Source organism: Camelus ferus, chromosome 21, assembly GCF_009834535.1.
Source record: "Camelus ferus isolate YT-003-E chromosome 21, BCGSAC_Cfer_1.0, whole genome shotgun sequence".
NCBI lineage: Eukaryota > Metazoa > Chordata > Mammalia > Artiodactyla > Camelidae > Camelus > Camelus ferus.
The window spans coordinates 4,438,760-4,454,133 of record NC_045716.1 but is presented as its reverse complement, the minus strand read 5'-3'; the positions used below and the strand labels follow the sequence as shown (position 1 = coordinate 4,454,133).

The 15,374-nt window shown below is 32.2% G+C and overlaps 1 protein-coding gene across 5 annotated transcripts in view; it reads left to right on the top strand.

The window, feature by feature from the left end:
* CEP350 (centrosomal protein 350) overlaps positions 1 to 15,374 on the top strand; it is a 122,655-nt gene that overhangs the window by 19,458 nt on the left and 87,823 nt on the right. For 4 of the 5 annotated variants that reach the window (XM_032463606.1, XM_032463605.1, XM_032463610.1 and 1 more), the window contains exons 2-6: positions 1,953 to 2,038; positions 3,059 to 3,105; positions 4,913 to 5,027; positions 5,869 to 6,028; positions 8,993 to 9,615. In XM_032463606.1, the coding sequence (XP_032319497.1) occupies positions 1,966 to 2,038; positions 3,059 to 3,105; positions 4,913 to 5,027; positions 5,869 to 6,028; positions 8,993 to 9,615 (1,018 nt within the window). In that variant the 5' untranslated portion in view covers positions 1,953 to 1,965. The remainder of the gene's footprint in view (positions 1 to 1,952; positions 2,039 to 3,058; positions 3,106 to 4,912; positions 5,028 to 5,868; positions 6,029 to 8,992; positions 9,616 to 15,374) is intronic. The other variant, XM_032463607.1, reaches the window with a different exon arrangement.

Sequence of the window (15,374 nt, the reverse complement as noted above, 5' to 3'; positions counted from 1 at the left end):
TGGTTGGAAAAATTTTAAGTGATTGGCATATTTGTTGATTTTAGCTTTTCTACTATTCCTGTCTATTTTTAAAAACCTAGATTGACTTTTCTTAGAGCCATATTGTATACTCTATGAAAAATTTTGTTTTTAGAACACTTTGCAAGTTTTTTTCTAAGAAATTTATAAACCAGGATTATTTACTGTAGGTGAAAATAACTATCTTAGACATTAATTATGCCTTTAGTTTTACATGTTTGGACTTAGTAAGTAGGCTTTTCCTTTTCTTAAATTTAATTTGGGGTCTTCAATATTCACTATATTGAATCACCTTTACAGACAACTTTTGAAGAAAATTATTTTTATAAGATATGACAAAGGTTTAATATATTTATAGTGTAAGAACTCATCAAATTGATAAGAAAAGCTGTAATATTCTGGTAGGTAAGTGGGTAAAGGTCAAGAAAAGATAATTCATAAATGAAGAACTAAGATTAAGATCTATGACAGAATGTTTAGTCCTGCTAGCAGTCTACTGAATTCAAATCGAAGCAATGATTTTCTTCCCTAATGGGAATATAATCAATATTCATTAATAATCAAGAAAAGTAAAAAGTATAGATAATGCTCAATATTAAAATACATTAATGAAACTGATGGGCTCATATTATTGTAAATTGGAAAACAATTCAACATTGGCTCTCAAGAGCAGCATGTTCTGTACATTCTTTAGTTCAGTTTTAACATGCTTTGTAGATCTCCTGTTCTAGATATATAATCCAAATGAGCAAAAATTCACATACACGAATGTGTTCATTTCAGTGTTATTTAGAGAAAATGAGGTATAATATTGGTAATCTACTGCTATGTAACTTCACTTCCCAAATAGTTGTCACATGGCTGTAGGCAGGAAACCTGGGTTTTTTGCCACATGGACCTCTTCATAGGGCTGCTTGACTGTCCTCATGACATGGCAGCTGGATCCTTAAGTGAGAGAGAGAATGAGCATTGCCTTTTATTACTTAGTCTTGAAAGTCATACAGTGTCACTTCCACACACTTGGTTTGTTAAAAGTGAACCACTAAGTCCAGCCTACATTCAATGAGAGGAAGATTAAGCTCTGCTTCTCGAAGAAACGAGTATCAAAGAATTTGTGGATGTGTTCTCAAATCATTATAGATATCCAGTGGTTAAGTAGGACACAAAATTGAAATTATAGTGATTGCAGTAAAAACAGTAGAACAGAAGGGATTATGCATAATATCTTAATAATAGTGTTAGGATTTTGGAGCAGAGATGAGTTTTCCTCTCCTATATTTTGCAAACTTTTTGTGTTGTTATGTGACTCTTATAACAGAATTTTGTCATCAAGCTGTTTAGTCAGCATAAGTAGATCATGATCTTTGTGAGTCATGATACAATTTTTTCTTTCTATAATTTTTTGTGGTAAAATATAAAATTTACCATCTTAACCATTTTTTAACATCTGTTGATGGATACTTTGGTTGCTTTTATCTTTTGACTGTTGTGAACAATGCTGTGACCATGAATATACAAATATATCTTCAAGATACTACTTTCAGTTCTTCTGGATCATATAATTTTATTTTTCATTTTTTGAGAAACTGCCATCCTGTTTTCCACAGCAGTTGTACCATTTTACTTTCTCATAAACAGTGCACAAGAGTTCCAATTTCTCCACATCTTCATCAACATTTGTTTTTTGTTGTGTGTTTTTGATAGCAGCCATCGTAGTTCTTGTGAGGTGATCATGATATAATTTTCAATGGTTTAGTTTTCTAAGCAAAAATAAAGTTACTAGATTATCAGGAACTCTTAAGAGGATATAATGATACTTTTAGAGATGGCAAAATTTCTTTTCTGGCCTTCACTAAAGGCAAGATACATCAGGGCGTTTTCTTTACTGATATTGTAATACTGATTTTCAGTGAACGCTGATGATGTGATTGCAGGTAAATTGGCAGGATGAGGAGCAGCAAATCAAAAGAGGTGCCTTTACCAAATCCAAGGAGCTCTCAAAGCACGAATACTGTTCAAGGTATGATTTTTTTTTTTAATATACTGAACTTAATGCTGTATTTAGGTCATGTGCATAAAATTCTGGGCTAGTCAGTAAGTAGAAATTGTACATGTGCTTTGATTTATAACAAGTAGATAAATTTTAAAATTCAGTTTTGTTTTAAATATACAAAGTACCTTACCTTCAAAGGCAAACAATAGTATAAACTGTTTTGTAAAGGAAAACATCCTTTTAAAAAAAGAATCAGTAAATGTAAAATTAGTTATATACAATATCTTACAAATTCTAACTTAATATCAGTAAATGGTATTATGTAGCTCCTAATATAGTTATAGACCTATAGTGCACAGATAGCAAAAATAATAGTCTCATTGAACTTTTTTTTTTAAACTTTGTATCGGGTAACTTTAATTTAAGGCATGATAGTTTTTGAGGGGCACTGACAAACTGTGGAGTACGTCTAGAGCAAGATTATTGGGTTTGTGAGGGATCTAGAAATCATGTCACATGAGGAACATTTGGATGAAATGAAAATATTTATCCTAGAGAAGAATGACTTAAGGGAAATACATGGCCTTACACTCTTCAAAGAGCAGTTATCTTAAAGACTAAATAGATGTTACCTTTTTTCTACTGGTAGATTGAAATCTGGAGTAGTTTTCTAATCTTTTCATGTCATAATGTGAAATACAACACAATACTAAATTTTGTATTTGTTCGGCTCATGGGGATAAAAGGAGGATACTGCTTATTGCTGGAGATGTCTAATGGAGATGGGGGTGGGGGATTAGTCCAGGTTTCCTAAGGACCAACAGGGTCAGTGTGTGATACAGCTCTAAACCATGTATTGGGAAGCTCCGTTTTACAGAATGAGAGAAGAATCATGTTTTTGCTCAGTTTAATAATGCACTTGCTGGGGAATAGTTCTGCCTAGTAAAGTGATTCTCAAACTTTTGAGTGCATTTGGGAGTTTATTAAAATGCAGATTCCAAGGTACACTTCAGAGATTCTAATTCAGTAAATACCAATGTTGTCTAGCAGATGTAACCACACCATGGGATGCACTTTCTCAGACCAAGGCTGCTGTAAGTAGTTACAGCTTTCATTTATTTCTTTCTGGTTTAAAATTGATTTCCTGTTATGATGGAATAGATTAAACTTTTTTTTCTATAGTGCTTTTTTGATAAAATAAAGTTAAACATTTTGGTAAGAAATTATAAACCGTATGTTAACAAAATGAACATTAATGACGACTATTAAATAGTAAAGCAATAATTAAGACACTGCTTTAAATATCAGGAACATTAACACTATGGCATATAAAAATTAAAATAATTTGTGCTATTTATTCTTTAATAAATTTGCTCATTTGGTATGTTGACATGAAATTTTTAAACAATGTATTTGATAATGTGGGGCTCTGTAGAAGGTTCTGAGTCAGGAAATGAAAGAAATAGCTTCTTGAATGGACTGTGAGTTACCTCTTCTTTTTTGGTGTCTATAACATCTTTTCTTTTTTGGTGGCAGTAACAGAGTATTTTCTCTTAGCACTGCTGAAGAAGAATGCCTATGGGCAACTGTTCTCATTTGTGTTCTGTTCAGTCTTGTCTGGAGTTTAGGAATACAAACTTGACAAGCGATGCATAGCTCCTTCAAAGGGAGACCCTTTCCTCTTTCTTCCTTTCTTCCTTCCTTCCTTTCTCTCTCTCTCTCTCAGAAATTATTCTCCTAATATATTTATTTCTTGTTTGTTTTCTTTTGTATTCTACCTGAATTTGAATGACTTATTTCTTTACTGTTTGAATATATTTTCTGTCACTTAACCTTTTTAACTGGCTTAAAAATCAATCTGGAAAAGGTACTATAACCTAAATTTGGTCATAATGCACAAATTTTAGCCCCATGAATACAGCAATCAATATATATTCTATCTCTTCTACATGAGCATTATATATCTATATTGTAAGAATAGTTTTTATCCCCAAACTAATTTAGAGTTGAACTGTTAATAGTTGTTTTTCAAAACAAAACAAAACAAAACAAGCCTGTTGGGCTTTTATAAAGAATTTTTAGGGACGGAAGTGGCTCATAATATAAATTGGGTGAAATGCCTGATACAGAATTATTAATATATAAAGGATTGTTCCAATTTTGTTAGTACTTGCACTGCAGAAATCCAAAAGAAGATAAATCAGAATTTTACACAAAGTTTTTATCTCTGTGTGGTGTTTTGATGATTTTAATCTTATTTTTTTCTACCTTTTCTGTTTTCTCCCAGTTTTCTCCTGTAAGCATGTAATACTCTGCTTTTTAGGGGAAAATATTTTTTAAAATCATTGAGAACATTGGTGCTTATATCAAAAGTTGACTTAAATTGTAAAGTGTACAGAAACCTGAATTTTGAATTTTGTTCTTATTGTGAAACTTACTTTATAGACATAAAACTGTATAAAGTTGTGGCTGTTTGTGTAGGCCTAAATTTCAGTCTGTTTGAATGATTCTTTCCTCATTTTTGCATGTAAAATGCACAAAATACAAAGAAATTGCACAAAATATGTAGCACAATGATATGCAACATACAGCGTCAGAAAATTTACAGCTTTTAAAAAACTCAACAATTAAAAAAATGGGTCAACAGAACAAATAGAAACTCTTCGATATTCTTCAGAATCTTTCTGATTTACATGTCCAGATTTGGGCAGCACTGAGCCAGTTGTTAAAATAGCTGAAGTAGTAAATAATGGAAAAACTTATTTTTTTTATTAAAATAAAGCATTCCTGAGTTTTTTCTACTTTGGTTAGACAATATAATTTTAAATAACTAAGTAAATCAGTGGTAGCTGGTTTATTTACAGAATTAACCTGATTGTCTTGATGGTGTTTAAACTTTAGCTGAGGCACATTGAAAACAAATTAGAAGTAGCTCCTACGAGTACAGCTGTGTTTGATTCTGTCATGGATACCAAGAAGTCTTCTGCAAGTGCTACCAGAAAAATAAGTAGAAAAGGTATGTATGAGGTTACTTCCAAAGATATAAATATGTTAAATATAAGTTTTTGATGTTTTGTCTTAATTTCTTATAGTCCCATGCATTTGCTTGCTCTTTTGTCAGAGGCTATCGACCTCACCAGCATTTAGTGTTTTTTTTTTTTTTTTCTTGGATCTGAGTAATTTGAAGCAGCCTTGTATTCAGTGACTGTAAATGATATTTTTACCATCTTTTGACCAGTGATGTTAGCATCACTGCATCACCTTTGACAGTGAGTTTTCATTTGTTTTTAGTGAGAATTTGATTTTGAGCCTTTGGGGTTATAGATGTTTTTATTTTATTTTTTTTTAATTCACAGATATATCACTTTGAAATTTAATTGACTTAAGATATATAGTTTTTGTTGGAGTTTAAAATCAAAATTGGAATATCTGTTTTACAGATACCATCATTAATTGACACAGTGTGAATATTTTCTTTGATTACCTTTTGTATATTTAATTATAATTAGTGGGCTACCCCCTGCAGGTTAGTACTTTCCACTGAAATTGATTTTAAAAAAATAAATCTGTCTGTTATGTTTTATCTGATACTTCTTTTTTTAAGTGAATGAGAGCTTTTGACAAAAAAGAATTTTATAGGTATAATTTTATTTTGCATTGTTTGCTCAATATTACAGTCTTTCTCTATAGATTGAGTTACTGTAATGATTTAAACCTCCATTTTTTTCCATTTGTTTGCATAATCTCTAAGTAGAGGTGCCAGAAATAATATATACCTAAGTTATTTTCTTAAATACTAGCCAAATTCAGACAATCATGTTTTATATCATATTTTCATACATTTCCTTTCTCTTCAGATGGTAGATACCTGGATGATTCTGGGGTTAATGCCCCCACTTCCAAATCTTCTAAAACACGAAAAGAGAAATCTCGTAGTCCTCTCAGAGCTACCACCCTGGAGAGTAATGTAAAGAAAATTAATCATGTGGAGTTTCGTGAACCTTTAGTTTCTTACAGGTTAGTGTTGTTTAAAAAAATTATCAAATAGAGTTAGCCTGTAGTATCTACAGTAAGATCATAGTTTACTTTCCCAGTTTTCCATAGCACTCTGGATCTATTATTATTACTACCTTTTTCATTTTCTAAGAAGGTAAAGCAAAATCTTTTATATTATGAAATGCTGACTTTCTACTCTTTTACAGATTAAATACTTGGAGAGAAGAAGTAGTAATATTTGCCCAGGCCACCATCATTGTAATAAATGTTTCCTACAAATTATTCACTCTTTGGAAGTGTGGCTTTTTTTTCCTTAGTATTTCAGATTGGGTATTCTACATAATAAGTATTGTTAGCTTAGTTTATCTTCTTCTTCTTCTTCTTCTTCTTTTTTTTTTTTTTTTTTTGGTAACATTAATTAGTTACCCAAAAGTCTTTCTTCTTGAGGATACGAGTTGGTTTATTGTTTTATTTTGTTGCCAGTGGATATTTGAAGGACATTTTATTAATGGTAATAATATGTTCACACTCTTGGGAAAGCAAATAGTAAAAGTAATAAACACTAGATTGTATATTTATTTGTTTCATTTATAAGCATTTTCAGTATTTTAAAGTGTCAGTAAATCAAGGAGTTTAATGATGGTGCATGGTGGTACTGGGCGTATGTTTATACTCTTAAATTTGAGATAAAGAATTTGCATGATGGAGTTGGATTATAAATTCAATTTTCAATATATTCAATTTGATATAATTTTGAAATATCCAGGTGAAAATATTGAGTAGGCATTTGGAAATTTGGGTAGGAATGTGTGTGGAAAGGTCAGGGCTGCGAATATAAATTTGGGAGTTATCACTAGTGTTGAAGTGATAAAATGGTGAAAATGTAGAGAGAAGACCAGGGATTTAATCTGGGTAAAAATTCATAGGTTAGAAAAAGGAGGAAGGAAAAATTCGAAGAATAATGAGGTGCCTAGAAACATAATCATTCTCAGAATTGAAACTGAATTACTGTTTATATTCTATTGTTTTTCCTGCAAAGAATACACCTCATATTTAAAATTGTGTAAATTATGTATCTTTTAAGAAAAGAAAAAAGTACTCATAGGATTGCTGTGAACAAAACACCCTTCACCTAGCCAACTCCGTTTATCACTTAAAACTTTTATTACCTTCTGTATGAAACATTTCTATCCATCTTCATTCCCCAGCTTATTACCCTTCCTCTGTGTGCTCCCATAATACTCTAACTTCCTCTGTTAGAGCATTTTCATGTTGCATTCTATTTTGATTACGTCTCTACACATTACATTAGTTTATGTAAGGCTATAAATCTGTCTTATTCTCAAAGCATTATCTTAATGCCTATTTGCTAAGTATTCCATAAATATTTTTCCCAATATTTTATCATGAAAGTTTTCATATTTACAGAAAAGTTGAAAGAATTGTATAGCGAACACCATTATACAGGTTCAGTATATATTTAATGAGTGAGTGAATGAAAGACTGTATGAAGTTACTTTTTTTTTTTTGGTCAATTGTCCTCTTTTAAGATTGAGGCATGATATGAAACCTGCCATTTTATGCTTTATTTTATTCTCTGCATGTACTCATTTTAGACTTTAATCACTTTGACAGTGAATTGTTGCAGTCTGGTCAAGATAGTGAAAATAATTTAGCCTTGATCTGTAGTGGAAGCTACAGAACTTAATTCTCAGCCCCCATCTTGTTTAATAATCAACCACTTAGAACAGGGTCCGGTATTTTTTGGGTCATGGACCCCAGTGAGAATCTGATGAAAACTGTAGACTTTCTCCTTAGAAAAATGTGCGTACTCATGCACTCATGATAAACAGAGTTACCACAGTATGCTGTTACAGAGTCACGGCCCTAAGAATTTTTGTGGTATCATAGTTTTATGCCTACACGTGAAACATCTAGATCATTGTTATGTGATGGAATCATTAGTGTGAGCCACATACATGTCATTTAAACGTTTTTGGTAGTCACATACACAAAGATTTTTATATTCTTTATTCATTTATTTTTTGTCTTAAATCTTTAGAATCCAGTATATAATTTGCATGATAGTACCTCTCAGTTTGGACTAGCCACATTCAAGCATTCAGTTACCACATGTGGCTAATGTCTACTCTTTCACACATTGCAGGTCCAGATTGTTGTTATGTCTGCTTTTATAATTTTGAGTATTTTTTCATGTGCTCTTCTTACTACTGAGGCTTGTCTTCATTAACTGCTCTTTTAATAAACTGCCTCTGTTCTTAAAATAGAACTTATTAGAATGATGTGTAAAATAAAAATAGTCTTTGAAGGAAGATTTTTGCTAGTGTTTTTATGAATAGAGATTATGGATTTTGTGATAGGTTCTTTGGCCATGTCCAGTCATCTTTGCTGACTTTGAAGTTTCTAGATATGCTTTACGTAATTTGAACCTGCCAAGAAAGTTACTGTGGTTCAGAGAGGTTTAACTTCACTAACCACATTTATTTGGAAGAAGATATTTATTGTATTTCCACTTTATTTCTACTCCCAATCTATTTGTTAACTTGGTACATTATTTAGAAGTTATACATATGAAATGCCAGTATTTGAGAACTTTTTTTCTCATACTTAAGATTTCATGGAGAAGTAAAATGTACATTTTGGTAATAGACATAAAGTGAGTATCTGAACTTAGATTGTAATCCTCTTTTCTGAGGCTCTTTAGGAAATCTCTCCATGCATCTTTTGCATATTTCTTATTTTTTAATATACAGATTATGATTTGGATTATTTGCCATGTAACTTGATACACATGGGGCACTGAGCGTTGAGTTTTAATATTAGTAATGGTTATTTTGTTATTTTTAGCCTACTGGAATTTCTAGGTATTTTTTGGTTCTCTAATATTAGCTTAGAGTTCTCCATTTAGTTTGTATGACTGGTTTTTGTACTCTTTATTCAAAGCTTACTGTTTTTTAATAACAGGGAAGTCCATGGCACACCTTCTAATATAAGTCCCAGCCATTTAGAGTCAAAGCATGTGTATTGTGTGGATGTTAATGAAGAGAAGCCTGAGAGTGGGAACCGGATAATATGCAATCGAGAGGATCGGAATATACGTTGCTGTGATTTTGAGAGCTCCCAATCATCTGTCATCAATGATACAGTTGTTAGGTTTTTAAATGATCGGCCAACAATTGATGCATTGCAAAATTCTGAATGTTTGATTAAGATGGCAGCTCCTATGAGAACTGAGGAAGAAAAGCCTAATAGAGCAAAAGGAAATGAGAACAATTTGAAGGCTTTTATGAGTAACATGGGCCATGATACTGATCCAAAAGTGTTGCGGCTAACTGACTCTTCTCCGTCTTCTACTAGTACTTGTAATTCCCAAAGATTAGATATCCTAAAGCGGCGACAACATGATGTCAAACTGGAAAAACTCAAAGAGCGGATTAGGAAACAGTGGGAACACTCAGAAGAAACAAATGGGCGGGGCCAAAATCTGGGTCATATTGACCATCCAGTAATGGTTGTTAATGTTGATAACTCAGTGACTGCAAAAGTCAGGAAAGTAGCAGCAGCACCACCTGCTCCAGCATATAAAGGTTTGTAATCAGTCTTTGTATTTTTTTCTTTATTCCTGCCTCCTTGTCCACTTTTCTCCCTAGGATATATTTGAGTACAGAAGATCATCTTTAGAACAAGGTGTGAGTCTCAAATTAAATGCATACGAAATTAATTCAGGGTACAAATTAAAAATGCAGATTCCTGCATCCTACACTGGACCTAAATCAGAATTTCTATGGAGATAGACTCTGGAGTTGGAATTTTTAACAATTCCCTTCAGGAGATTCTTATAGTTTGAGGACCACTATGTGAACATTTAACAAGTTGAACAAAAGAGAAAACAGAAATTAGTACAATTTTCAGAGAACTGAAAGAATATTGCTCTTAATCAGCCATTATATTTGGATTGTTATTAGGAATTCTTTCAAAAGTGATGTTGAAAAGATAATTCAGTCAATGCCAGTTAATATTTGGTTACAGAATATTTTAACATTGGGGAAGGGTATATAGCTCAGTGGTAGAGCATATATTTAGCATGCACAAGGTCCTGGGTTCAATCCTCAGTACCTCCACTGAAAAATAAATAAAAAGTATTAACAAACAAAAAAACCCAGAAAAACGAAACAAACAAAAAATACTTTGGCACTGACAATTTTTTTCCCTGCATACTTTATTTTTATTTATTTTTTTTAATTGAGGTATAGTTGGTTTTCAGTGTTGTGTTAATTTCTAGCGTATAGCATAGTGACTCAGTTATGTATGTATATGTGTGTATATATATGTATATTTGTTCCTTTTCATATTCTTTTTCATTATAGGTTATTACGAGATACCCTGTGCTATACAGAACCTTGTTGTTTACCTATTTTATATATAGTAATTAGTATTTGCAAATCTCAAACTCCCAATTTATCTCTTCTCACCCCCTTCCCCCCACTGGTAACCACAAGTTTGTTTTCTGTGTCTGTGAGTCTGGTTCTGTTTGGTAAATAAGTTCATTTATGTCATTTTTTTTTTAGATTCCACATATAAGTGATATCATATGGTATTTTTCTTTCTCTTTCTGGCCTACTTCATTTAGTATGACAATATTCAAGTCCATCCATGTTGCTCCAGAGGGCATTATTTTATTCTTTTTCATGGCTGAGTAGTATTCCATTTTATAAATATATATCACAGCTTCTTTTTCCAGTCATCTCTATTGATAGACATTTAGGTTGCTTTCTTCGATATTGTAAATAGTGCTGCTTATGAACATTGGGGCGTGTGTATCTTTTTGAATTAGTTTCCTCTGGATATATACCCAGGAGTGGGATTGCTGGATCATATGGTAAGTCTATTTTTAGTTTTTTAAGGAATCTCCATACTGTTTTCCATAATGGTTGCACCAAACTACATTCCCACCAACAGTATAGGAGGGTTCCCTTTTCTCCACAGCCTCTCCAGCATTTATTGTTTGTGCACTTTTTAATGATGGCCATTCTGACTGGTGTGAGGTGATACCTCATTATAGTTTTGATTTGCATTTCTCTGATAATTAGTGATATTGAGCATTTTTTCATGTGCCTATTGGCCATTTGTATGTCTTCACTGGAGAAATACTTATTTAGGTCTTCTGCCCATTTTTGGATTGGGTTGTTTATTTTTTGTTGTTGAGTTATATGAGCTGTTTGTATGTTCTGGAGATTAAGCCCTTGTCTGTCACATCATTTGTAAATATTTTCTCCCATTCTGTAGGTTGTCTTTTTGTTTTGCTTACGGTTTCCTTTGCTGTGCAAAAGCTTATACGTTTTGATTATTTTTGCTTTTATTTCTATTGCCTGGGTAGACTGCCCTAGGAGAACATTGCTGAGATTTATGACAGAGACTGTTTTGCCTGTGTTTTCTTTTGAGAGGTTTATAGTGTCTTGTCTTATTTAAGTCTTTAAGCCATTTTAAGTTTATTTTTGTGTATGGTGTGAGGGAGTGTTCTGATTTCATTGTGGCTTTACATGTGGCTGTCCAGCTTTCCCAGCACCAGTTGTTGAAGACTGTCTTTTCCCCATTGTATGTTCTTGCCTCCTTTGTCAAAGATTAGTTGACTGTGTGTGGGTTTATTTCTGGGCTCTCTGTTCTGTTCCATTAATCCATGTGTCTGTTTTTAAGCCAATACCATGCTGTTTTGATTACTGTAGCTCTGTAGTATTGTCTGAAGTCTGAAAAGGTTATTCCTTCAGCTTTGTTCTTTTTCTTCAGTATTGCTTTGGCAATTCTGGGTCTTTTGTTATTTCATATAAATTTTAGTATGATTTGTTCTAGTTCTGTGAAAAATTTGATAGGGATCACTTTAAATCTATAGATTGCTTTGGGTAGTATGGCCATTTTAACAATATTAATTCTCCAATACAAGATCATGAGATATTTTTTGATTTCTTTAAATCATCTTTAATTTCCTTAATCAGTGTTTTATAGTTCTCTGCATATAGCACCGACATTTTGATCCTTTTATTTTAACCTTTGAGTTTTGACATTAGGGTTTTTCTCCCATGTTTAAGAAAAGAAATATTTAAATCATATTTATACCACCATTGATAGCTTTTCATTGAGAAGATGTTTTTCAGAGAGAATTTCTGTCTTCAGCCAACTCCAGTTTTTATATATGGTGGTTTTAAGAAGTCTGCATTTTTATGTTCCTGAAATTATTTTCACAAGATTATCCATGTAAAGTTTTTAATAAAGAGTTGATTCATTGATAAGTTACTCTATGTGACTTTTATCACTAAAACTTATGCCATTCTGGCCTTTCTTTGTGGATGTTTTTTTCAAGTTCAGTTTTTCTAGATAAATGTATGAAGATCAAAATATTGCCAAGATTTGTTTCTTCTGTTAATTTTAACAGTTTGAACAACTACCAGTTTCATTTTGTTTTGCTTATTATGTTTTGCTAGTGATATTTATTGTGAATTAGATAAAAGATGGATGATTAACATTTTATTCTAGATAATTTGTGATAAACTTATGGGCAGCTCCCTTAAAATTCTTTCATAGCCTTGTAGTAATTTGTGTGCCATGTAGGATTTGTTGATAGAACAAATAGCAAATGGTGGGATCAAAGTGTTCTTGTGGGTTCTGAGATAGCGATTATCCAAAACTTTGTCTATACTTATGTCAGACTTATTAAATGCACATTGTACACTTAAGGTCTTTTCATTCTAAAAGTCAAGGTTCTGAAATTCCTCAAGTTATTCCACTAAGGCAAAGTTAAGATGGGCAATTTGAATCTGTATTTTATTTAATAATTTTTTTAATCTAAAAATTAAAAAAGAAAAAAACAACCTAAAGAACCAGAGTGAAAATGTTAAATACAACTTTCTTTTGAGTTGGTGACTGGATTTCATATCTTCCTTTTACTTATTCATTTTTAACACATTAGTTTTCATATTAAAATATATTATGAATACAACTTCTGGGAGGTTAACTTATGAAATGTAGCATACATTTCAGAAATCATGACAGAATTTGGTTTCCAATGTCCTGAGCAATGGATTTATTTTTTCCAACAGTGAAGAATTGTTTTTCTGCCAATTTTTTTGTCAGTGTATATTAAAAGCGTCTTAATATACTGTATTCTAAAGTGACATTTGCTTAAATTTGTTTAAATGAAATTAATGGATTCACTTGATTCATAATTCAAAAGATGAAAAGGGTATACCTTGAAAAGCTCTGTCACTCTTGTACTCCAGCCACCTGGTCCCCTTTCTGGAGGTTACTTGTATGAAAAATTTGTGTATTTTTCCAGAGATAACTTTTTATACACAAACGAGAGAGAGAGTGTGTATGTGGTGTGTGTTTATTTTCTTATCCTTTTATATAGTTGTTAGCATATGAAATCCATTCTAAACTTTGGCTTTTCTTTTGTGTGTGTGTGTGTGTTTAAAATTTGAGGTAGTAAACACAGTGGTGTTTATGTGATTCTTTCTTGTCCTATATCTAGTTGTTTCCATATCTTTTTCTTTCTGGTGTAAATCCCCAAGAAGTTTAAGAGCTTGTATTGGTCATCCCTATTATTTCAGAGCTTAGTACAGTATCTTGGACACAAGTAAATCCACAGTATAACTTTTATTCTATTCAGTAAATTTTAACTAGTAAGAAAAAATGTAGACAAATAATGGAAATAGACTGGGGAACAGAACGAGAAACTGATGTAGATACTGAAATCTTCTTAAAGTTAACTTAAAGATGCAAATATAAAGAAAGGTTTCTATAGAGATAAATGTTTCCTAAAGAAGTGAGGAGGAAAAAAATGGTAGAGTTGAATACAGAGAGAGAGAATAGGGGAGGGAGATAGATTTGCATGGAATTGCCACACTTTCTTGTTACAAACTATAGTTTATAAACTTTTTCTTTATGAAGGTGTAGACATAGTTTTGGGCCCCATGACCCAAATGCCAGGTAAAATTAAGCTTATGCTATTGTTCCTAAGAGCTGAATAGATTGTTTCCTGTTAGACATTTAATTAATTTACTAGTACATTTTATCTAACACCTCTAATGTGCTTTCACCAATTTTTGACTCTATTCTTTACACTGATTTAATTTTACAAAATATTTATTGGCAGTTGTTTGGTAAGTTGAGCCCATTTGAAAGTATAAATCATTTTGCTGCTCTGATTATCATCCATATTCATTATTTTGCAAAACAGCATTCCAAGTTCAGTGTATTTCTTTAAGAATAGCGATAAATTTAAAGTAGGACATTAGAATGGTGATTCCTAGGAAATAGCACACATGTAATGTTTGTTGAGAATTTGAACAAGTATGTTATAAAGACCTATTTTTCACACTTTGAGTGCATTTTACCTATGTGGACAGAAGCTTGTCCATTTGGCCATAGGCAAAACCATATTAGACAGATGGTAGCAGTTAATGCCTGTCTTCAAAGAATGAGTAGTGTTGTTTCCCTCTAGTCTCGAGAAGGGTAGTTTGTATCTCTGAAATCCATAATGTATGATTGACATTCTTTTAGCATTTAATTTAGTACTTATCCATTTCTAGTCTTTTTGAACAAGTGTGTATTGCTTTATCTCACTGAAGCTTACTTTTTCCAAACAGTATTTGTTAATATATTATGTGGTAGCTAATTATGCATTCCTGTTTTAAAAGCTTATAAAGCTGTTCTGCATCATTAGTTATAGGGAAATGCACATCAAAATCACAATGAGGTACCATTTCATACTTACTAGAATGGCTGTAATAAAAAAGACAGAGGATAACAAGTGCTGGTGAAGATATAGAGAAATTGGAACCCTCATACATTGCTGGTGAGAATGTAAAATGGTGCAGCTCCTTTAGAAAACAGTTGGGCAGTTCCTCAAAAAGTTAAACATAGAGTTATGGTATGACCCAGCAATTCTACTCCTAGCTATGATACCCAAGGGAATTGAAAACATACATACACGCACATACTTATACATGAATGTTTATAGTAATATTATAAATAGTAGCCAAAAAGTAGAAACAACCCAAATGTCCATCAGCTAGTGAATGGAGAAACAAATGTTGATATATCTGCACAATGGGATATCATTCAACAGTAAAAAGAAAGAAAGCTTTGATACGTTTTAAGGTGGATGAACTTTGAGAACAAAATGTTAAGTCAAAGAAGCCAGACACAAAAGGCTACATATTATGTCATTCTATTTATATGAAATGTCCAGAATAGGCAAATCCATAAAGATAGAAATAGATTAGAAGTTGCCAAGGAGTAGAGGGAGTGTGTGGGGAGTGACTGCTAATGGGTACAGGGTTTCTTTTCAGGG